The sequence below is a fragment of the Cetorhinus maximus genome, chromosome 10 (genome assembly GCF_964194155.1).
Source record: "Cetorhinus maximus chromosome 10, sCetMax3.hap1.1, whole genome shotgun sequence".
Taxonomy (NCBI): domain Eukaryota; kingdom Metazoa; phylum Chordata; class Chondrichthyes; order Lamniformes; family Cetorhinidae; genus Cetorhinus; species Cetorhinus maximus.
In genome coordinates, this window is record NC_135888.1 from 26,281,299 (window position 1) to 26,305,068 (window position 23,770).

The 23,770-nt window shown below is 48.5% G+C and overlaps 1 protein-coding gene across 1 annotated transcript in view; it reads left to right on the forward strand.

Moving 5' to 3' along the window:
- The window catches only part of vav2 (vav 2 guanine nucleotide exchange factor), a 200,422-nt gene that overhangs the window by 26,712 nt on the left and 149,940 nt on the right, over positions 1–23,770 (forward strand). Inside the window, exon 2 of the mRNA XM_078551281.1 lies at positions 9,396–9,512. Within this exon, the coding sequence (XP_078407407.1) occupies positions 9,396–9,512 (117 nt within the window). The remainder of the gene's footprint in view (positions 1–9,395; positions 9,513–23,770) is intronic.

A 23,770-nucleotide genomic window follows, 5' to 3' on the forward strand; every position in this document is an offset into this window, starting at 1 on the left:
GTTGATACAACAAAGATATACCTCATGTAGTTACAAGCACTCATTACTTCCCACACAAATGTGGCATCATGTGTAACCTCATAGACTTTCCAACTCGGCTTCCACTATGTAGGGTCTCTCACTTCATACTCCATCATTTCAGCCCTTGACTCACATTCACCAGCAGCCAAAAGCCATCCAAATTCTCTGGATACAGTTACCACAAACAAGGCGCATGTCTACAAATCCTTTCTCACTTGGATCACGACAGTCCCAATGGCACTGAACCCCCAGAGATTCCCCTTTCCAACCCTTTAAACTTCTGGTGGGCTCTGGCAACACTGAAACAGCAGCAATGGGCTTTATCCAGTCCACAATCCTTTTCCCTTTCTGTTTTCAGGTCTCTGCTCTTTCCAGCTGGATAACACACATGGTATCACTGTCCCGGCTGTATTCTCAGAGACCTGTTTCGAAGACTGCTGAACAGATAACTTTTCCATTTTGAGAGAAACTTGCTTGTTTCCTCTTTACACAAATTCTGTGTGTTCTGAACTGCCAAACAAAAAGCTAAAGTTTTGACCCAATCCCACTGCGATTAGCTTTCTATTTACCTATTCTCCCCAGACCGCTTTGGTCTTAAAAGGACGATGCACAAAAGAAAATACAGGTTTTTCCCAACACATGGGTCATCACATCAATCTGATGGAAGGATGTGTCAGCATAGATAGAGGCAGTCTTTTTCCAGCAGTTGTGGGCCTACAATGAGAGGTTAAAGACAGAAGATTAATTGTAAGAGGTTTCAAACTCAGAGTGGGGAAACATCTTCACGCAGAGAGAATCAGAAGGTGATGCAATTCACTCCCAGCGTAGTAGCTGGAGTGAAACTGCAAACATTTGAGATTATGTTGAAAAGAGGGGATAGTGGGAGCAGGTGGGAAAATGTGATCGGAATTATTTGCCCACATGAAGGATAAAGGTGACAATGGATTGGATGGGCCGAATGACCTGTTCCCATGTTGTAACTGATGTATATTGATGAGGTAAGTCTTCTCCCTTTCCTCCTCTCCATAGTTGAGATTTGCTCCATTTTGTACTGTGCTATTTTGGCAAACGTAATGAGGTGAATGGGTTTTAGTTACAGAACAGATGCCATTAGATTAACCTCTGACCTTGTAAGTCATTGTAGGCAGATGATTGGACCCTGTGTCAGCCTGTGTATGTGTTGAGTTTTAAAGCTGATTTTCTGGGAGTTTTAAGGAATTGGAGGCTGAGCCAGCATGTTCCATTTACAATCCTGCTTGTGCTGATCCTCACACATAACTGATTGCCTGGGTTAAAAGGGTTTAATTTTGAAATCTCCACAGTCATGCTCCTTTCAGGTTGTTTCTTTGGTTTTGTGATTGTTACAGTTGATGAGTCTTGACTCCATAAAACTGTGACTCCTCACAATTCAAAGTGCAGTGCGCCGGTTGTCATGTTATGTGCATAAAAGTAAAGGCAAGCACATTGTGTAACATCGCCTGGGGAGGGGCAGTATTCGGGGAGGAGATGCTGCGCTGTTGGTGGTTCAATGGGAAAAGTGATGTGAGTGGAAGGTGAATGGTGGTATTCTCTGAGAGCCATATTACAGCTTGGCAAGGTCAGGATGGTGACTTATTTGCATAGACACCCATTGAGGGCAGGATAGAATCGGCTTACTTGTGATGCATGCCATTGTCAAATAGCTTGGTGACACCACTGCTCCAGAGTGGGCAGTGAAAGACAGCAGCCATTGGAGAATAGGAAGCAGACATTGGAGCTTTTCTCTCTCAGTAGTCAATGGAGGATGGTTGGACAGATGAGCATTGAAGAACTTTGTATGAATTTCTGTTCCTTGTTTGAGTGAAAGGAAAGGAGTGAAAGGTGGCAGCTTGCCCAGTCCTCCAGCTCGTGTACATTAATTGCGAGTTCAGATTTTGTTTCACAAAACAAGCATCAGTGAAATATAATTGTCAATGAAAGGCAGGATCAAAGGAAACATTCACTGCCTGTGAGCATAGTAACCAGCGGAGGCCATTTAGCTCTTTGAGTCTATTCCAACATTCAATAAAATCCACATCCTAACGCCATATACCTGACTTTGCTCCTCATGGTGGTGTTAGCCTGGACTGATGACGAGGTGGGGAGGGACAGGTGACATGCAATGAGATCACCTCACTTGTGCTTGAAATACACACACCCACGTGTGGCTGTGCCACTTTGTAGGCTCTCAATGGTCTGATTGTCCCAGTTCATTCAGCTGTAGGTGTATATTTACACTGTCGCATGCAGTTAATTTGAGTGCTTTGAATGAACACTCACAAGCAGAATCTCACAATTCCCAACCGCAGGATTGTTCACAGCAGTGCCTTGAATTTCATTAACATGTACTGGTAAAGCTGTGTGACATTTCTGAATTGTCACCGTGTCCAGATCCAGCTCCAGTTCTACCTGTCTGGCATGGCCCGAGCTTGCCAGTAACCATCAATGGTGGAGTGATTGAAATCCGAGATGCTCAAGAGGCCAGAATTGAAAGAGCTCAGAGACCTTGGAGGGGTGTGGGGTTGGGGGAGATTACAGAGATAGGGAGGGAGCGAGGCCATAGAGGGATTTGAAAACATGGATGAGAATTTTAAAATTGAAATGTGGATGATCAGGAGCCAGCATAGGTCAGTGAGCACAGAGCTAGTGGGGGAATGGGACTTGATGCGAGTTAGGGCAGGGGTAGCAGAGTTTTGGCTGGGATCAAGTTTATGGAGTGTGGAATATTCAACTTTTTAAAAATTCATTCATGGGACGTGAGTGTCACTGGCTGGGCCAGCATTTATTGCCCATCCCTAGTTGCCCTTGAGAAGGTGGTGGTGAGCTGCCTTCTTGAACCACTGCAGTCCATGTGATGTAGGTACTCCCACAGGGCTGTTAGGGAGGGAGTTCCAGGATTTTGACCCAACGACAGTGAAGAAATGGCAATAAATTTCCAAGTCAGGATGGTGTGTGACTTGGAGGGGAACTTCCAGGTGGTCATATACCCATGTGTCTACTGCCCATGTCCTCCTATATGATAGTGATCGTGGGTTTGGAAGGTGCTGCCGAAGGAGCCTTGGTGAATTCCTGCAGTGCATCTTGTAGATGATACACACTGCTGCTACTGTGCGTCAGTGGTGGAGGGAGTGAATGTTTGTGGATGGGGTGCCAATCAAGTGGAGCTGCTTTGTCCTGGACAGTGTCAAGCTTCTTGAGTATTGTGGGAGCCACACTCATCCAGGCAAGTGGGGAGTATTCCATCACACTCCTGACTTGTGCCTTGTAGATGATGGACAGGCTTTGGGAGTCAGGAGGTGAGTTATTCGCTGCAGGGTTCCTAGCCTCTGACCTGCTCTTGTAAACAAAGTATTTATATGGCTAGTTTGCCTGACACTTGTGTGGTGCGAATGTTACTTGCCACTTGTCAGCCCAAGCTTGGATATTGTCCAGGTCTTGCTGCATTTGGGTATGAACTGCTTCAGTAACTGAGGAGCTGCGAATGGTGCTGAACATTGTGCAATCATCAACGAACGTACCCATGTCTAACCTTATGATGGGAGGAATGTCATTGGTGGAGCAGCTGAAGATGGTGGGTTGGTCTAAGGTGGTGAGTTACTCGCCGCAGGATTCCTAGCCCCTGACCTGCTCTTGTAGCCACAGTATTTATATGGCTAGTCCAGTTCAGTTTCTCAGAAATGGTGACCCTCAGGATGTTGATTGTGGGGGATTCAGCGATGAAAATGCCACTGAATGTCAAGGAGCATCAACAGGATTGAAATGATCTTGTTTGTCTGGTAGCCCTCTCAATCCTCTCCTCAGCTGTACTCTCCTCAGCCCAGAACCCACAGTCTGCATGTCCTCTATGCTATGCCATACAAACTGCTGCATTACACACTAACTCTTTTGGGAAAGTGCTGCTGCTGGCTGGCCTACATAGAGGCAAACACTGAAATTTGGTTCATTGGGTTTTGAGGATCATCTACACCAAATTCAAAGCATCCAACATGCCAGAGGAAGGCCGGACGTATCGCAGCTGCTGACACGACAACGACAACGTGAACTGTCAGTTCTGTGGGTGTCCATGTCGATCCCACATTGAACTCTTCAGTCACGAGAGGATCCTCAGAAGAATTATTTACACCTTCGTCATATTAGAATATCCAGGAGTCCATCATGGTGTTAATGCTCCTGAGCTGAGCTACAAATTCCTCATGACCAAGCCCCGCCCATGTCCACCTCTGCAAGAACACTGGTCACCATGGAAATCCTCAGCCAGCCCAATTTCCCAAATGCTCGACTCATTCAACTCCCAGCCTCTGACACATTCCAGACATTATCACCTCCCTATCACTCCCACTCTGTTCATTGACTTTGACTGACTACTTATTCCTCAGCTCATTGAATTCAAAACCGCACTCCTCACTTACAACTCCTTCCATGGTCTCACCTGACTCTTGGCACCATTCGTAATCTCTACAGCTGCATGCTCCCCTAGTTCTGCCTAGGTCACTCCCTCACCCTAACTTCAGAGGCCTCGTTATGTATTCTGTGGACATGCCTGCATCACCTCCCAACTCGCTGTCCCTCCCCTGAACGTCAGCCCCACCAATGAGCTCATTTCCTCTGCCGCATGCTCCCTCCCCGCCCCCCTGTGCATATTCTTCCTTCTTCCTCACCCCTACACACGCTGTCCCTCCGCTCCACAAGATCAAATGAGATAGATAGGAGCAGAAATAGACCACATGGCCTGTCGAATCTGTTCCACCATGCAACACGATCATGGATAATCTTGGGCTCTCTCTCTCTCTCTCACATGTAGTTCCCCCCTCTCTTTCTGCCTCCGCTGTTCCTGCTGAATTTACAAGGTTTAAGGCCTGAGGATCAGTGAAAGTTGATGTTAAAAGTGGAAATTGGCCAGTTATATAATTCTGGGTGCTGTTCCTCTCTTGTGGTCAGTCTGGTCTGAGTAGAAACCATTACAATATTAACAGTTCTCAGACCAAACCGCTCAGAGTGCCACGTCATGTTTGCCTAATAATGGAGGCCTCATTGTCTCTCTGCAGGTGCCAGAATCAACCACCCCCATCAGAGAGCCCTGGCATAGATGGTTGGAGTCAAACTTTGGGGTTCTCTAATTTTTCTCAGGGCTATTCTTAGACCAAGAAGGGATCTTTTACATCCAACGGAAAAGTCAGATGGGGTCTTGGTTTAACATCCCTTCTGAAAGATGGCAACACTGGCAGTGCCGCACTCCTTCAGTACTGACCCTCTAACGGTGCAGCACTCCCTCAGTACTGACCCTCTGACGGTGCAGCACTCCCTCAGTACTGACCTCTGACGGTGCAGCGCTCCCTCAGTACTGACCCTCTGACGGTGCAGCGCTCCCTCAGTACTGACCCTCTGACGGTGCAGCACTCCCTCAGTACTGACCCTCTGACGGTGCAGCACTCCCTCAGTACTGACCCTCTGACGGTGCAGCACTCCCTCAGTACTGACCCTCTAACGGTGCAGCACTCCCTCAGTACTGACCCTCTGACGGTGCAGCACTCCCTCAGTACTGACCTCTGACGGTGCAGCGCTCCCTCAGTACTGACCCTCTGACGGTGCAGCGCTCCCTCAGTACTGACCCTCTGACGGTGCAGCGCTCCCTCAGTACTGACCCTCTGACGGTGCAGCACTCCCTCAGTACTGACCCTCTGACAGTGCAGCACTCCCTCAGTACTGACCCTCCGACGGTGCAGCACTCCCTCAGTACTGGCCCTCGGACGGTGCAGCACTCCCTCAGTACTGACCCTCTGACGGTGCAGCACTCCCTCAGTACTGACCCTCTGACGGTGCAGCGCTCCTTCAGTACTGACCCTCTGACGGTGCAGCACTCCCTCAGTGCTGACCCTCTGAAGGTGCTGCACTCCCTCAGTGCTGACCCTCTGACGGTGCAGCACTCCCTCAGTACTGACCCTCTGACGGTGCAGCACTCCCTCAGTACTGAGCCTCTGACGGTGCAGTACTCCCTCAGTACTGACCCTCTGATGGTGCAGCACTCCCTCAGTACTGACCCTCTGACAGTGCAGCACTCCCTCAGTACTGACCCTCTGACAGTGCAGCACTCCCTCAGTACTGACCCTCCAACAGTGCAGCACTCCCTCAGTACTGACCCTCTGACAGTGCAGCACTCCCTCAGTACTGACCCTCCAACAGTGCAGCACTCCCTCAGTACTGACCCTCTGACAGTGCAGCACTCCCTCAGTACTGACCCTCTGACGGTGCAGCACTCCCTCAGTGCTGACCCTCTGACGGTGCTGCACTCCCTCAGTGCTGACCCTCTGACAGTGCAGCACTCCCTCAGTGCTGACCCTCTGGCGGTGCAGCACTCCCTCAGTGCTGACCCTCTGACGGTGCAGCACTCCCTCTGTACTGACCCTCTGACGGTGCTGCACTCCCTCAGTACTGACCCTCTGTTGGTGCAGCACTCCCTCAGTACTGACCCTCCGACAGTGCAGCCCTCCCTCAGTGCTGACCCTCTGATGGTGCAGCATTCCCTCAGTACTGACCCTCTGACAGTGCAGCACTCCCTCAGTACTGACCCTCTGACAGTGCGGCGCTCCCTCAGTACTACACTGAACTCCCAGCTTGAGTCAGTTGCTCAAGTCTCATTGCCTGAATGGGATGAGTGTGTGTCGCTCAGTGCCTAAATGATTCCTCCAGCTGTGCCCAGGCAGGATAATATTCCAAGTGGAATTGGAGATATTGGCTGGTGGGAAACAACGGAGGGATGGGACTAGTTTTTGGCCGGTCTTTAAAGAGCTGGCTCAGGTACGATGGGCTGCGATTTTTATGAATGCAGTTTTTAACACGTTAGAGTAATGATGTCATGTCCCGGCAGCAGCATATTAAACAGGAACAATGGCATCCGATTTTGTTTTAAGACTATTTCAGAAGCCATTGTACAGAAACTCAGAACGATCAGCCGTTAAAGCCTGGACGTTTCTGCAGTAAAATCCTGTGGATAGAATGTACAGCATAGAAACAGGCCTGTGCTGATGTTTATACTGCACACGGGATTCATCTCACCCTGCATGTAGCAAATGTTAGGCGATGAAAACATTGGAAGGAAAGAATTTCAGTCAGAACACTGCAAGGTGCCAGCCAAAGAAAATAACACACGAGAAAATATGAAGCTGCAGTCCGAGTGTCCAGCTTCCTGGTCAGGCCAAGTAATTGATCTCGCTTGGGGTATTTAGTGAAGTTTGGATATCTCTGGTCTCACAAGGATGGAATGAGAATGTTTTGGGAATTACACACAATGCTCACTCTGCTGCTGAAGCCCATGTGAACACCCTGCAGTGTTCCATATGGAACAGACTGAGGGTTAATCAACCCAAACCCTTGTTTTGAACAGATCCTGCCCGAGGAGCCAGTTCCATTCTAGTCTTGGCTGTGTCACTGATTTGTTAGATATGTTGGGTGACATTCCCGTATCTGCGGAAGTCTTTCCATCAATAGCACATTTTGTGTCCTCTCTGTGACACAGCAGCAGGCCTGGCCTCTGATTAGCGCTGTTCTGTACAATCGGCATTTGTAGTTCACAAAGAATGTTCGAGTCTTTACACTGTGTGCATGAAATGAGACAGTTCCACACACGCTGGGGTACAGGTCCCAGACGCACCCCCTCTCCACACTTCTTGCGTTTAGTTGTCTGATTTCAGTCAGAGCCTGGGTTGGACACAGGTGAAATCAGACAAGGTTCCTGCTCTTGATCACAGTCCAGTGACACCTGGTCTGGTTTCATTCCTTTTTGTTGACTTTTTAGTGGTTTGATACAACAGAGTGGCTTGCTAGGTCATTTCAGAGGGCATTTAAGAGTCAACCATGTTACTGAGGATCTGGAGTTACATGTCGGCCAGATTTCCTTCTGTAAAGGACATTAGTTTTTATGATAGTCGAAAATGGTATCTTGGACATCATTAGACTTTTATTTCCAGATTTTTATTGAATTCAAATTCCACCATCTGTCATGGTGGGATTTGAAACCAGGCCCCCAGACCCCTGGGTCTCTGGATTGCTAGCCCAGTGACAATACCACTACACCACCACCGGTCGTCTTGTATGTCTGTGACTGTATAACACTGGGGTACAGTACTGGTGGGGGCAGGTCTGTGACTGTATAACACTGGGGTACAGTACTGGTGGGACAGGTCTGTCACTGTATAACACTGTGGTACAGTACTGGTGGGGACAGGTCTGTCACTGTATAACACTGGGGTACAGTACTGGTGGGGACAGGTCTGTCACTGTATAACACTGGGGTATGGTACTGGTGGGGTCAGGCCTGTCACTGTATAACACTGGGGTACAGTACTGGTGGGGACAGGTCTGTCACTGTATAACACTGGGGTATAGTACTGGTGGGGACAGGTCTGTCACTGTATAACACTGGGGTACAGTACTGGTGGGGACAGGTCTGTCACTGTATAACACTGAGGCACAGTACTGGTGGGGACAGGTCTGTCACTGTATAACACTGGGGTACAGTACTGGTGGGGACAGGTCTGTCACTGTATAACACTGGGGTACAGTACTGGTGGGGACGGGTCTGTGACTGTATAACACTGGGGTACAGTACTGGTGGGGACAGGTCAGTCACTGTATAACACTGGGGTACAGTACTGGTGGGGACAGGTCAGTCACTGGTTGTGGGTTTGATTGAGGGATTGTGCTCCTGAGTCGGTGTGCTGGTTTATCTGCGTTTGTTTCTTTAAACCCTTGAGTTGATTGCAGGAACGAACCTTTTTGCTGGGACTGTAACCAGCGATATCAACGCAGGTGAAGAGGATGAACAGATTGTCCCACTGTTAAGGTCACTCCCAAGATCCCTGCCCCCATCCGCCACCCACTCCCAACCTGCCCCACAACACCCCCCACGCCCCACGCCCCTGTGCTTACCATGACATACTGCCCTTTGCCCCCCTGCCACACTAAATCTCTCTCTCTACCACCCCCAGCCCCCTCCCCCACCCCCCTGGTGTACCCTGGGAGATACTGTCCCCTATACCATCTCCCTCCACCCCAGCCAAAGCCTTCACTTTGCACCCTGGCACATAGCTCTCTATACACACCAGTCTGTGTCGTTTCCCCCACCCCCTGACCTCCATGCCTTCACTGTCATCCCTGGGACCTGCTGACCTAGACACAGCCCCACCCATCCCCCACCACCGAGTACACAGTCCTATTTCCAACCTCCAACCCCCTGCTCCCTGGGACACCCTGACTGCTGGTGTTGCGATGCTGACACTGGGCTGCATCTGTGTAGTGACAGATCTAAATCAGTGAAGCTTTTCTCTGAACATTTTGTAATTCTCTCCCTTTGATTGTAGTTTTTGTGCTTGAAGAACATCCGAACATTCCTGAAAGTTTGTCATGATCGATTCGGAATGAGGAACAGTGAGCTCTTTGACCCGTTTGACTTGTTTGATGTGAGGGATTTTGGCAAGGTAAGTGCTGATGTACTCACTCCCCCGTAACGTTCAACAATCTACACAGAATATCCCTGTTAATACGTGATCGGGCAGGCTCTGGAGCAGACAGAATTTGAGGTGCCTCAGTTGATCTGTGTCTGTTCACCCAGAGAGAAAGATAAATGTGAAAGTATGAGCTCCCCTCCAGTGCGCAGTTCCGGACAGGCCCTGGTAGCCAGGGAGGATTTCTGTGTGGAGGACCCGGATTTCTGTGTGGAGGACCCCTGTGTGCCTTGCTCCCTGGCGTTGTGTTGAGGGGGTGGCTGTAATTTGGAATGATTCCTGGGCTGCAGGCCATCATTGTGTTGACGTTCTCTGAAGCTGGAAGTTGGCTGAGCTCCTCGCTGAGGTTTGAAATCCCTGTTTTGAATTTAATCTCGTCTTGACTTCCCCTTTGGGAAGTCGATGTCTTGTACGGCTTGAATGCTCTTAATCCTCTGACCCCTTCAGCAAATAAACTGCTTCCTTCACTAATTGAATGGCGTGAAGTGGAGGGGGGATGGGAGTGGGAAGGGCGGGGAGAGTCAGGGAGGGACAGGGTGGGTGTGTCTGTAATGGGAGTTGTGAAGCGAGGGGTGTGGGGAGGGGGTGGGGTGTCGGGGGCGTGGGTTGTGGTGCTGGGGGGAACATATTAAGTGAGTTCATTCTCTCCCCACGTCATGAATAGCTCTGTGTTGGGTGACAGGTGGCGAACAGCCCAGTGAACTGTGTGTCGGTGCTCAGTTCCTGCAGGATTTTCACAATTCTTACAAACAGCTTCTGCCCCATTGACACTGATTGGAAATGATTAAATTGTTTTTATTAGAGTGAAGCAGTATCAAACTGGTACTCGGACTCACTGCCCAGGACACACTTTTTTTAACACTGTTCTTTTAATTGCTCTGCTGACCCTTGTTATTATGTTGTTGGATGAGCTGTGACAGAATGGGGATAGACAGAAGCCTGCGAGTGGGGGTGGTGAGGGAGGGAGAGGGGCTGTCTTTTACAGTCCAATCTTCAACCCCACCACCTGCCAACAATGTCGTCATATGAACACTGCAAAGACCATTGATTAATTTGACTCCTGGGACTAAGTAACCTTTTGGCTCGTAACAGGCTCCTGTTATGATACCTAATACAGTTGAATAGCCCACTTATCCTCAGTACCGAGCCTTGCACAGGACGAGTGGTGGGATAGTGGATGCCACACCTGTGAGATTGGGGTCTATGTGGAAGCCATGTCAATCAGTGTCTGAGCGAGTGTCAATCACTGCTGCCTGAGAGAGAGAGGCAGCTGCTTGCCTCAGTTACTGCCCCTCCCCCATCTTCCTGGCTGAGATATAGCTGTGGGCAGAGGGAGTGTGAACAAGGGGAGGAGGGTCCTTGGGCAATTCCTGAATGACTGGGGGGGTCGTCTTCAGTCTCCCCCAGTGGAGTGTAACGTTAAAGGAGAGATCTGTGGCTTCAAGGAAAGACTATATCCTGGGGATTGAACTGGCGATTATGGATTGTGAATGTCCCTGTTTCTCTCTAATGGAACTGGACATGTCCTTGCAATCTTTTATTCAGTTCTGTGACTGAAACTAAATATAGGGAGCTGTAAAATGTGGTGTGACACACTGTCAGGGTAATCGCTATGTGGTTGATCAGACACTGACCCATTTCCAAGTAGATAACGTTTTGCAGGTGGCAATCTGCTGAAAGCCAGCAAATTATCCACAGCCAGGAGTGATGTGCACCGTGTGCGAGTGAAGAGAGGCAGAGTGGCACTATGTGATTGAAAGGGCCATGGGAGGTGAAGCTAATGGTTTGGAGCAATAATGTAGATTGTAAAATATAATCTAAAAGAGTCCCCAATAAATCCAATCAGAAATTCATGACAAACTTCTTTACCCAGAGAGTGGTGAGAATGTGGAACTCGCTACCACAGGGAGCGGTTGAGGTGAATAATATGGGTACGTTTAAGGGGAAGCTGGATAAACACATGAGGGAGAAATAGAGGAATAGGGTGATAGGATGAGATAAAGAGGGATGGGGAGGCTCGTGGGGCAGAAACCCCAGCACAAACCAGATGGGCCAAATGGCCTGTTTCTCTGCTGTAAATACTGTGTAAATCTGTGATGGTGAAGCCTGGGTATTGTGTTCCTTAATCTAGAGATAAACGATGTTGAATTTTCTTTTATTATTCCTTGCACTCTACAAAATGATAGTGCGAGTCCAGTGAGTCTGAGTCTTGTTGTTCATTCAGTAGTGTGGCTACAATGAAAGGATCAGCAGGATTTCCCCATTCACAGCCAGTGTGTGTCTCTCTGCGGACCCCACACCCTCCCTCCCTCTCTCTCGGACGATGGTCAATCCACAGTCAGGCAGGCCCATTCAACCTCTCTCCCCACAGCTGCCAGCCCCAGATCCTGTAAGAGGAGCAGCAAGTTGCTAGATCCCAGAATGCTAGCCAGCTGCTCGGGAGCACTGCTCGAGGGCAGCTCCTTTTACAAAGAGCCTGATACACCACACCAGTGTATGTGTGGAGGAGATTATAACTGCTAGGAGGTGTGGATCTCTCTACTCTCTGTGTTTAATACAATAATCTAAATGCTGTGTTTTTAATTGAAACCATTTTGTGTCCTGAGAGAAACAATCAGCTTTCACTGACGTAGCAATGGAGCCCCTGATGGTGGCTGCATTTCTCTGGCTTCATTCCAAGCCTGCATCTCCAGCCCAGTGAAGTCTAATTTCCATCCAGTGAGAAGGGGAGGAGCTGCCAATGGTACTTTTCACTAACAATCTGAGTATCTGTTGACTGGCTGGACACAGGTGACCAAGACTTATTGTGGTTCTGCATAAATCTTTCTCAAATCGAGTGTCTTCACCATTTTACCCTCCCCCATCTCAGCAGGCAAACAAAGAGCCTGCGTTCTACAGCATCTCAAAGTGCTTTACATTCATAGAAGCAGTTTGACTGCAGTCACTGTTGTAATGTTGCAAACACAGAAGTCAATTTGCGCACAGCAAGCTCCTGCAAACAGCAATGTGATAATGACCAGATAACTTTTTTGGGTGATGTTGATTGAGGGGTATATATTGGCCCCAGGACACTGGGGAAGAACTTCCCCCCGCTCATCTTTCACTAGTGGACATGAGATCTTCTATATTCACCTCCGAGGACAGCCAGGACTTGTTTTAACATCTCATCCAAAAGACAGTACCTCGGACAGTGCGACGCTCCCTCAGTACTGACCCTCTGGCAGTGCATCACTCCCTCACAACTGACTCTCTGGCAGTGCGGCACTCCTTCATTACTGACTCTCTGGCAGTGTGGTGCTCCCTCAGTACTGGCCCTCTGACAGAGCGGCATGTTCGTAATAGGCTCTGTTGATGGATGTTAAATACCCAGGTAATAAGGTGAGCAGGCGTTGGGTATTGATTAGTTAGTTATACTCACTGTGTATATAAAGATGAGTCAGGCAGCACTGGGGAGATTGTGTTAGAGTGGAGAAGTAAGCTCTGTGGCAAGCAACAAACAGCCCCTACCAAAGCCAGGCTTGGGAGTTAGCTCTGATGTGGCATTCCCTCAGTAGTGCCACTCCCAACAGTGCGGCGCCCCCTCAGTACTGACCTTCCGACAATGCGGCGTTCACTCAGTATTGTCCCTCCGACAGTGCAGCATTCCCTCAGTACTGATCCTTCGACATTGCATCGCTCCCTTAGTACTGACCCTCCGACAGCGCAGTGCTCCCTCAGTACTGACTCTCCAAAGTGTAGTGCTCCCCAAGTGCTGACCCTCAGACAGTATAGTGCTTCCTCATTACTGACCAACTGACAGTGCAGCCCTCCCTTACCACTGCCCCTCGAACAATGTAGCTCTCCCTCAGTACTGACCCTCTAACAATGCAGCTTTTCCTCAGTAATGACCCTCCAACAATGCAGGGTTCCCTCAGCATTGATACTCTAACAGCGCAGAACTCCTCCAGTACTGACCCTCTGACAGTGTAGCAGTCCATCACTACTGACCATCTGGCAGTGCAACACTCCCTCTAAGTATTGACCCTCTGATAGTGTGGCACTCCCTCTTCACAATTATGGGGGTGTTAGTCAGGGTAATGGACTGAGCAATGATGTATCTTGAGGAATGAAACCGGACGGACCACCTGGCATCAGCCTAGGAACCAGAAATGACAACGGCAATCTCAGCCCTGTCGATCCTGCAAAGTCCTCAGCACTAACATCTGGGGGCTAGTACCAAAATTAGGAGAGCTGTCTCAGACTAGTCAAGCAACAGCCTGACATAGTCATCTTCACGGAATCATACTTTACTGATAATGTCTCAGTCACCACCATCACCATCCCTGGGCATGCCCTGCCCCACCAGCAGGGCAGACCCAGCAGAGGTGGCAACACAGTGGTGTACAGTCAGGAGGGAGTTCACAGAATCACAAAATTGTTACGATGTAGAAGGACGCCATTCAGCCCATTGTGTCTGCATAGGTTCTCTGAGCATTTCAACTTAGTGCCAATCTCCTGCCCGTAACCCTGCAGCATTGGGAGTTGCCCTGGGTGTCCTCAACATCGACTTTGGACCCCATGAACTCTCATGGCATCAGGTCAAACATGGGCAAGGAAATCTCCTGTTGATTACCACGTACTGCCCTCCCTCAGCTGATGAATCAGTGCTCCTCCATGTTGAACATTACTTGGAGGAGGCACTGAGGGTTCCAAGGGCACAGAATGCACTCTGGGTGGGGGACTTCAAAGTCCATCACCAAGAGTGGCTCGGTAGCACCACGACTGACCGAGCTGCTTGCTGCAGATGCATCTGCCCACCACAGTTTCGGTAGGAGTAACCACTGCACAGTCCTTGTGGAGACGAATTCTCGCCTTCAAATTGAGGATACCCTCCATCGTGTTGTGTGGCACTACCACCGTGCTAAATGGGTTAGATTTTGAACAGCTTTAGCAACTCAAGGCTGGGCACCCATGAGGTACTGTGGGCCATCAGCAGCAGCAGAATTGTACTCAACCACAATCTGTAACCTCATGACCCGGCATATCCCCCACTCTACATTACCATCAAGCCAGGGGATCAACCCTGGTTCAATGAAGAGTGCAGGAAGGCATGTCAGGAGCAGCATCAGGCATACCTGAAAATGAGGTGTCAACCTGGTGAAGCTACAACATAGGATTACTTGTGTGCCAAACAACATAAGCAGAGAGTGATAGAAGGAGTTAAGGGATTCCACAACCAATGGATGAGATCTAAGCTCTGCAGTCCTGCCACATCCAGTCGTGAATGGTGGTGGACAATTAAACAACTCACTGGAGGAAGAGGTTCTACAAATATCTCCATCCTCAATGATGGAGGAGCCCAGCACATCAGTGCAAAAGATAAGGCTGAAGCATTCGCAACAATCTTCAGCCAGAAGTGCCGAGTGGATGATCCATCTCGGCCTTCTCTGGAGGTCCCCAGCAGCACAGATGCCAGTCTTCAGTCAATTCGATTCACTCCATGTGATATCAACAAATGGCTGAAGGCGCTGGATAGTGCAAAAGTTATGGACCCTGACAACATTCCGGCAATAGTACTGAAGACCTGTGCTCCAGAACTTTCCGCGCCCCTAGCCAAGCTGTTCCAGTACAGCCACAACACTGGCATCTACCCGGCAATGTGGAAAATTGCCCAGGTATGTCCTGTACACAAAAAGCTGGAGAAATCCAACCCAGCCAATTACCAACCCATCAATCTACTCTTGATCATCAGTAAAGTAATGGAAGAGATCATCAGCAGTGCTATCAAGTGGCACTTGCTTAGCAATTACCTGCTCACTGATGCTCAGTTTGAGTTCCGCCAGGGTCACTCAGCTCCTGACCTCATTACAGCCTTGGTTCAAACATGGACAAGAGAGCTGAACTCCAGAGGTGAAGTGAGAGTGACTGCCCTTGACATCAAGGCAGCATTTGACTGTGTGGCATCAAGGAGTCCTAGCAAAACTGGAGTCGATAGGAATCAGGGGGAAAACACTCCACTGGTTGAAATCGTACCTTGCACAAGGGAAGATGGTTGTGGTTTGTAGAGGTCAGTCATCTCAGCTTCAGGACGTCACTGCAGAAGTTCCTCAGGGTCGTGTCCTTGGCCCAACCACCTTCATCAGCTGCTTCATCAATTACCTTCCTTTCATCATAAGGTCAGAAGTGGGGATGTTCGCTGATGATTGCACAATGTTCAGCACCATTCGTGCCTCCTCAAATACTGAGGCAGTCCATGTCCAAATCCAGCAAAACCTGGGCAATATCCAGGCTTGGACTGACAAGTGGCAAGTAACATTTGTGCCACACAAGTGCCAAGCAATGACCATCTCCAACAAGAGAGAACCGAGCCATCATCCCTTGACATTCAATGGCATTACCATAGTTGAATCCCCCACAATCAACATCCTGAGTGTTACAAATGACCAGAAATTGAATTGGACGAACCATATAAATACTGTGGCTACAAGAGCAGGTCAGAGGCTAGGAATCGTATGACGAGTAACTCACCAAAGCCTGTCCACAATCAACAAGAAACAAGTCAGGAGTCTGATGGAATACTCTCCACTTGCCTGGATGAGGGTAGCTCCAACAACACTCAAGAACCTCTGCACTGTCCAGGGCAAAGCAGCCCACTTGATTGACATCCGTTCCATAAACATTCACTCCCTCCAACACCCACACAGTGGCAGCAGTGCGTACCATCTACAAGATGCACTGCAGGAACTCCCCAAGGGTCCTTAGACAGCACCTTCCAAACCCACGACCAGTACCATCCAGAAGGACAAGGGCAGCAGATGCATGAGAACACCACCACCTGGAACCCCCCAAGTCATTCACCATCTTGACTCCACGTTATATCGCCGTTCCTTCACTGTCGTTGGATCACAATCCTCCCTAATAGCAGTGTGTGTATACTTTGACTGCATGGACTGTAGTGTTCAAGAAGGCAAGCATTTGACATTTGAAAAATAGCCCATTTCATGCATGAGAAGTTTTTTTTATGTATCAATTCCATTCCTTCTCTCTCCCACTGCCAATTTGTGCCTCACATTGGGATACAGCTTCCAGTGGCAATGGTTACCCTAATATACCTTGAGTTCGTGACTGAGCCCAGATAAGGAGGTAGCTGACCATGAGGGCGTGCCAACCAAAACCTTTCCCACCTTCAGCTGTGTAGGCACATGCACTTCCAGCAGGGGTCACTGGACAGTGATCAAGAGCAGGAACCCTGGCTGATTCCCCCCCCCGCCCCCTCTCTAACTCAGGGGTCACTGGACAGTGATCAGGAGCAGGAACCCTGGCTGATTTTTCTCTCTCTCTGTCTGTCTGTCTCTCTGTCTGCCTGTCTCTCTGTCTGCCTGTCTCTCTGTCTGCCTGTCTGTCTCTCTGTCTCTGTCTGTCTCTCTGTCTCGGTCTGTCTCTCTGTCTCGGTCTGTCTCTCTGTCTCGGTCTGTCTCTCTGTCTCGGTCTGTCTCTCTGTCTCGGTCTGTCTCTCTGTCTCGGTCTGTCTCTCTGTCTCGGTCTGTCTCTCTGTCTCGGTCTGTCTCTCTGTCTCTGTGACCCGTGGGTCACTGGACACTCAGGAGCAGGAACCCTGGCTGATTTCCCCTCTCTCTCTCTAACCCAGGGATCACTGGATACTGTCAGGAGCAGGAATCCTGGAGGATTCCCCGTCGCCCCACCAAGGTGCCACTGAGAATAGCTGTAGCTTTGCAAGCTCCCCACTTCTGCTAGGGCTGAGATCAGTAAACTGGGAAGAGGCCAGGATGAAGTTCCTCCAGCTCTGTGTAAGATTCAGTGTGACACAGGGAAGGGCATTTAGCAGTGACCGTTGGGTGCCCTGAAGTTATTTTACTTTTCCCTGTCGAACAAAAGCAGTGAGGACCCAGTGCTTATTGACATAAAGAGCTTCAATGTGGATATGGACTGGGCAGACTCGTGTGGTGAAGCGTGACTGCAGTCAGTGATGTGAATTGAGTGTGGAACAGGTGCAGGATGTCGGGCTGTGGTTTATTGGGTGTTTGCCCAAGAGGTGCCCAGTCCACCAGAAACCCGTGTGAGAAGAGCACGAAAAGATTCCCTGCTCTGCCATGTGTAGCTTTGCCTGACGCCCAAAAAACATGCCACCCTGCCCCCCCAAGAAACCCCCTGCCCCCCCAGAAACCCCCTGCCCTCCGGAAACAAGTTAGTCATAAGTTATCAAGGGTAGGTGCACTGTGGATTTTAAGCCACAATCAGATCAGCCATGATCTTATTGAATGGCAGAGCAGGCCAAATAGAACGTCAGGGATAGCTGGAAGCTTAAACAGTTTCAAATCCATCACATTTCTACCTCTCCAATTCTGGAGAAGTGTCATACGAACTCAAAACTTTAACTCTGTTCTTCTCCACAGTTGTTGCCAGACCTGCTGAGCCTTTCCAGCATTTTCAGTTTTTATTGTGAGAGATTCAATTTGAAACACATAAAGTTTCTAAAAAATGTTTTGTTTGTTTCTCTTTTCTATTAAGAGAAACTCCAGCATTTTCTGTTTTTATTTCAGATTCCCAGCATCTGCAGTATTTTGCTTTTATTATATTGGAATCAAGGAGCAAGTTAGAATGGCTTACTCCTAATCCTAATTCATATATTCGTATGTTTGTAAAGCACCTTGCCCCCACTCCCTGTAAAAAAAAAATCACCTTGCCCCACCGCCCCCCAATAACAATGCCTCACCCGAGTGGCCCTGAGGGCAATTATAGCCACTAAACTGCTGCAGCAGTAGAGACAAGCTGATTACTCCCAGACCAGGAGAAGGACTTTGGATCTTGAACCCTGCCTGACTCAGTGCCTCATGGGACAATGTCTTGATAAACTCATTATATCACTTTGTTTCTGGCATACCTGCTCCCCAGGAAGCCATTTAATCTGCCTCCTATTCAGTGCTTTCTGTGACTGTTCCCTTTGAATTCCTCTATAATTGATTTCACCCAGAATTAATTCTTGGATGAGACCTCTTTCCTTTAAATTGCAGTGTTTGGAACAATGGATCCTTCAATGCTGGTGTCAAAATCCTCTTGCAACACACAGTGCGGCAGCTGTTGGGATTAGCCCAGACCCTCCCCACTCCTGGATCCCCATGAGCAATAATAATATGACCCACAGAAGAAGCCCACCCTCCCTGGCCCAAAGCCCTTGTGAGTTGTGTGGCTTTGCATGGTGTGTACACACACTTTTGTAGCAATCGTGCCATTGAATTTACAGTAAGTGTATTTTTTGAGTCACTCTTTGCCCAGAGAATTGGTTATCCTGCGGACAACAACAACTGCAACAATTTGCATTTATGTAGCACCTTTAACATAGTGAAACATCCCAAGATGCTTCACATTGGCGTTGTGCAATATTTGAGCCACATAGAGATATTAGGACAGGTGACCAAAAGATTAGGCTTTAAGGAATGAGGAGGAAAGTGAGGTAGAGAGCTGGAGAGGTTTCGGGGGTGAATTCCAGAGCTTAGGGTCCAGGCAGCTGAAGAGATGGCTGCTAGTGGTAGAGCGATTCAAATCGGGGATGTATAAGAGGCAGAATTAGAGGAGCATGGAGATCTCAAGGGTTGTGGGGCTGCAGGAGGTTTTTTTTTATCCTTTTCACGGGATGTGGGCATCACTGGCTAAGGCCAGCATTTACTGCCCACCCCTAATTTCCCTTGAGAAGGTTACAGATCAGGAGGGGCAAGGCCATGAAGGAATTTGAAAACAACGATGAGAATTTTAAAACTGAGGTCTTGCTGGGCTGGGAGCCAATGTATGAAGAGAGGCAGGGTGGGTGGAGCACGTAGAACAAAATAAAACATCAGGGATAGCTGGAAGCTTAAACAGTATAAAATCCATCGCAATTCTACCTCTGCAACTCTGAAGAAGGGTCATATCGACTCAAAACGTTAACTGTTTCCTCTCCACAGTTGTTGCCAGACCTGCTGAGCCTTTCCAGCATTTTCAGTTTTTATTGTCAGAGATTCAATTTGAAATACGTAAAGTTTCTAAAAAATGTTTTGTTTGTTTCTCTTTTCTATTAAGAGAAATTCCAGCATTTTCTGTTTTTATTTCAGATTTCCAGCATCTGCAGTATTTTATTTTTATTATATTGGAATCAAGTTAGTTCTCATACACCAAGAGAATGCAGAATAAAGTAAACCTGATACAGTGGAAACAACAATGGGGTTGCAGTTAAGTTGCTGCCTGTGGGCTCTGATGTGTCCTGTAAGAGCTTATCCCCCAAACCCCCCCACTGGGTTCCTCACTCTCATTCTGCCGTCCTTTCCTGCAGCGTTTTCTCCCTCCAGCCCAGCTGTGTTCTCTTCGCCCTCTCAATGGTAAATCTGTGGCGACTCCTGATTGAATTTTGCCTAACTTTCCCATTTATTTCTCTTGCCTTATAAATTGACTCTTCCCTTGACTCAGAATCCTGAGTGACCGGACAACGGGTAAACTAGGAAAAGGGATTATGAAAATAAACTTGCAAGGGATATCAAAATCGACACAAGTGTTTTGGCCAGAAGCATTGTGGGTGCCTTGAAAACTGCTCAAGGTGCTATTGTCAATTAAAAATAAGAAAATGGGGACATGTTCAATAATTTGCACCAGTATTTACGCTAATGTCCTTCAGGGAAGGAAATCTCCTGCCTTTACCAGGTCTGGCCTACATGTGACTCCAGACCCACAGAAATGTGGTTGACTCTTAAATGCCCTCTGAAATGGCCGAGCAAGCCAATCAGTTGTGTCAAACTACCACAAAGTCTAAAAAAAAGTGAAACCGGACGGACCACCCGGTACCGGAAACGACAATGGCAAACTCAGCCCTGCTGACCCTGCAAGGTCCTCCTTACGAACATCTGGGTGCTTGTGCCAAAATTGGGAGAGTTGTCTCACAGACCAGTCAAGCAACAGCCTGACATAGTCTTCCTCATGGAATCATATCTTACAGATAATTCGCAGACACCAGCATCACCATCCCTGGGTATGTCCTGTCCCACCAGCAGGACAGGTCCAGCAGAGGTGGCAGCACAGTGGTATACAGTCGGGCGGGAGTTGCACTGGAAGCCTTCAACATTGACTCCGGACCTCACGAAGTTTTATAGCATCAAGTCAAACATGGATAACGTGCAATGGTTACCACCTACTGCACCCCCCCTCAGCTGTGAATCAGTGCTCCTCCATGTTGAACACCACTTGGTGGAAGCACTGAGGGCGGCAAGGCGCAGAATGTACTCTGGGTGGGGAACTTCAATATCCATCCAAGATTGGCTCAGCATCACTGCTACTGACCGAGCTGGCTGAGCCCTAAAGGACGTAGCTGTTAGACTGGGGCTGAACAGGTAGTGAGAACCAACAAGACGGAAAAACATACTTGATGTCATCCTCAGCAACCTGCCTGCCACAGGTGCATCTGCCCATGACAGTATCAGGAGGAGTGGCCATCACACAGTCCTTGTGGAGATGAAGTCCCATCTGCACATTGAGGATATCCTCCATCATGTTGTGTGGCACTACCACCATGCTAAATGGGATACATTTCGAACAGATCTAGCAACTCAGGACTGGGCATCCATGAGGTGCTGTGGGCCATCAGCAGCAGTAGAATTGTACTCAACCACACCCTGTAACCTCATGGCCTGGCATATCCCCCACTCTACCATTACCATCAAGACGGGGGATCAACCCTGGTTCAGTGAAGAGTGCAGGAAGACATGCCAGGAGGTATCAACATGGTGAAGCTATAACACAGGACTACTTGCGTCCCAAACAGCATAAGCAGCAAGTGATTGACAGATCTAAGTGATCCAACAAGCAAAGGATCAGATCTAAGCTCTGCAGCCCTGCCACATCCAGTCGTGAATAGTGATGGACAATTAAACAACCCGCTGGAGGAGTAGCCCCACAAATATCCCTACCCTCAATGATGGGGGCGCCCGGCACATTAGTTCAAAAGATAAGGCTGAAGCAGTTGCTGCAATCATCAGCCAGAAGTGCCAAGTGGATGATCCATCCCGGCCTCTTCCGGAGGTCCCCAGCATCACAGATGCCATTCTTCAGCCAATTCGATTCAGTCTACATGATATGAAGAAACAGCTGAAGGCATTGGATGCTGCAAAAGCCATGTGCCCTGACAATATCCCGGCAATAGTACTGAAGACTTGTGCTCCAGAACTTGCTGCACTCCTAGCCAAGCTGTTCCAGTACAGCTATAGCACTGGCATCTACCCGGCAATGTGGAAAATTGCCCAGGTATGTCCTGTACACACACAGCAGGACAAATCCAACCCGGCCAATTACTGCCCCATCAGTCTACTCTCGATCATCAGTAAAGTAATGGAAGGGGTCATCAACAGTGCTATCAAGCGGTACTTGCTTAGCAATAACCTGCTCATTGACGCCCAGTTTGGGTTCCGCCAGGGTCACTCAGCTCCTGACCTCATTACAGCCTTGGTCAAAATGTGGACAAAGCAGCTGAACACCCGAGGTGAAGTGAGAGTGACTGCCCTTGACATCAAGACAGCATTTGACCGAGTGTGGCATCAAGGAGCTCTAGCAAAACTGGAGGCAAAGGGAATCGGGAAAAACTCCCCACTGGTTGGAGTCATACCTAGCACAAAGGAAGATGGTTGTGGTTGTTGGAGGTGGGTCATCTCAGCTCCACGACATCACTGCAGGAGTTACTCAGGGTAGTGTCCTCGGCCCAACCATCTTCAGCTGCTTCATCAATTACTTTCCCTCTATCATCAGGTCAGAAGTGGGGATGTTCGCTGATGATTGCACAATGTGCAGCACTGTTCGTGACTCCGCAAACACTGAAGCAGTCTGTGACCATATGCAGCAAGACCTGAACAATATTCAGGCTTGGGCTTACAAGTGGCAAGTAACATTTGCGCCAGGGAATAACCATCTCCAACAAGAGAGTATCTAACCATCGCCCCTTGACATTCTATGGCATTACCATCGCTGAATCCCCCACTATCAACATCCTGGGACTTACCATTGACCACTAAACTGGACTAGCCACATAAATAATGTGGTTACAAGAGCAGGTCAGAGGCTAGGAATTGTGCGGCGAGTAACTCACCTCCTGACTCTCCAAAGCCTGTCCACCATCTACATGGCACAAGTCAGGACTACGATGGAATACTCTCCACTTGTCTGGATGAGTGCAGCTCCAACAACACTCAAGAAGCTGAACACCATCCAGGATAAAGCAGTCTGCTTGATTGGCACCACATCCACCACCTTTGACATTCACCCCCTCCACCATCGATGCACACTAGCAGCAGTGTGTACCATCTACAAGATGAACTGCAGGAACTCACCAAGGCTCTTTTGACAGCACCTACAACCTCCCTCATCTAGAAGGACAAGGACGGCAGATGTATGCACCTGCAAGTTCCCCTCCAAGTCAGTCACCATCCTGTCTTGGAAATATATCGCTGTTCCTTCACTGTCACTAGATCAAAATCCTGGAACTCCCTCCCTAACAGCACTGTGGGTGTACCTACACCACATGGACTACAGCGGTTCAAGAAGGCAGCTCACCATCACCTTCTCAAGGGCAATTAGGGATGGGCAATAAATGCTGGCCCAGATGACCACATCCTGTGATTGAATTTTTTTTTTAAAAAGTGGTGGGAGGGATCATCATGCCATACATCCCAAGGAAACTAATATTGATGCAGGGATAAGGATTTCACCAAGATTAACCTGAGCAAATTAATAGTAATGAAGATAATAATGGTACTGAAGAGTGACAAATCCCCAGGATCAGATGGTTTCTATCCCAGGGTTTAAAGGAAATAGGTGAGAACATTGCTGATGCACTAACTGTCCAAAGTGTTCTCAATTTGGGAAAACTGTTCCTTTAGATTTTGTGCCAGTCATTCTGCACTTTGAGAGGTGAGAGACAGAATCCAGGGAATTATAGACCAATTAAACCAATATATGTTGTCTAGAAATGACAAGAGTTTATAATTAAGGATGGAGTGACTTAACACCTTGAAAATTCTCTGATTATCAGAGAGAATCAGCCTGGATTAGTAAAGGTTAGGCCATGCGTGGCCAACCTGAATGAATTTTCTGAAGAGGTGACTAACGTAAAGGACAGGGGAATGTCTATGGATGTTATTTATATGGACTTCCAGAAGGCTTTTGATTAAACTTCCTCATAACAGATTGTTAGTCGGATTGAAGTTCCTGGAATTTAAGTAAAT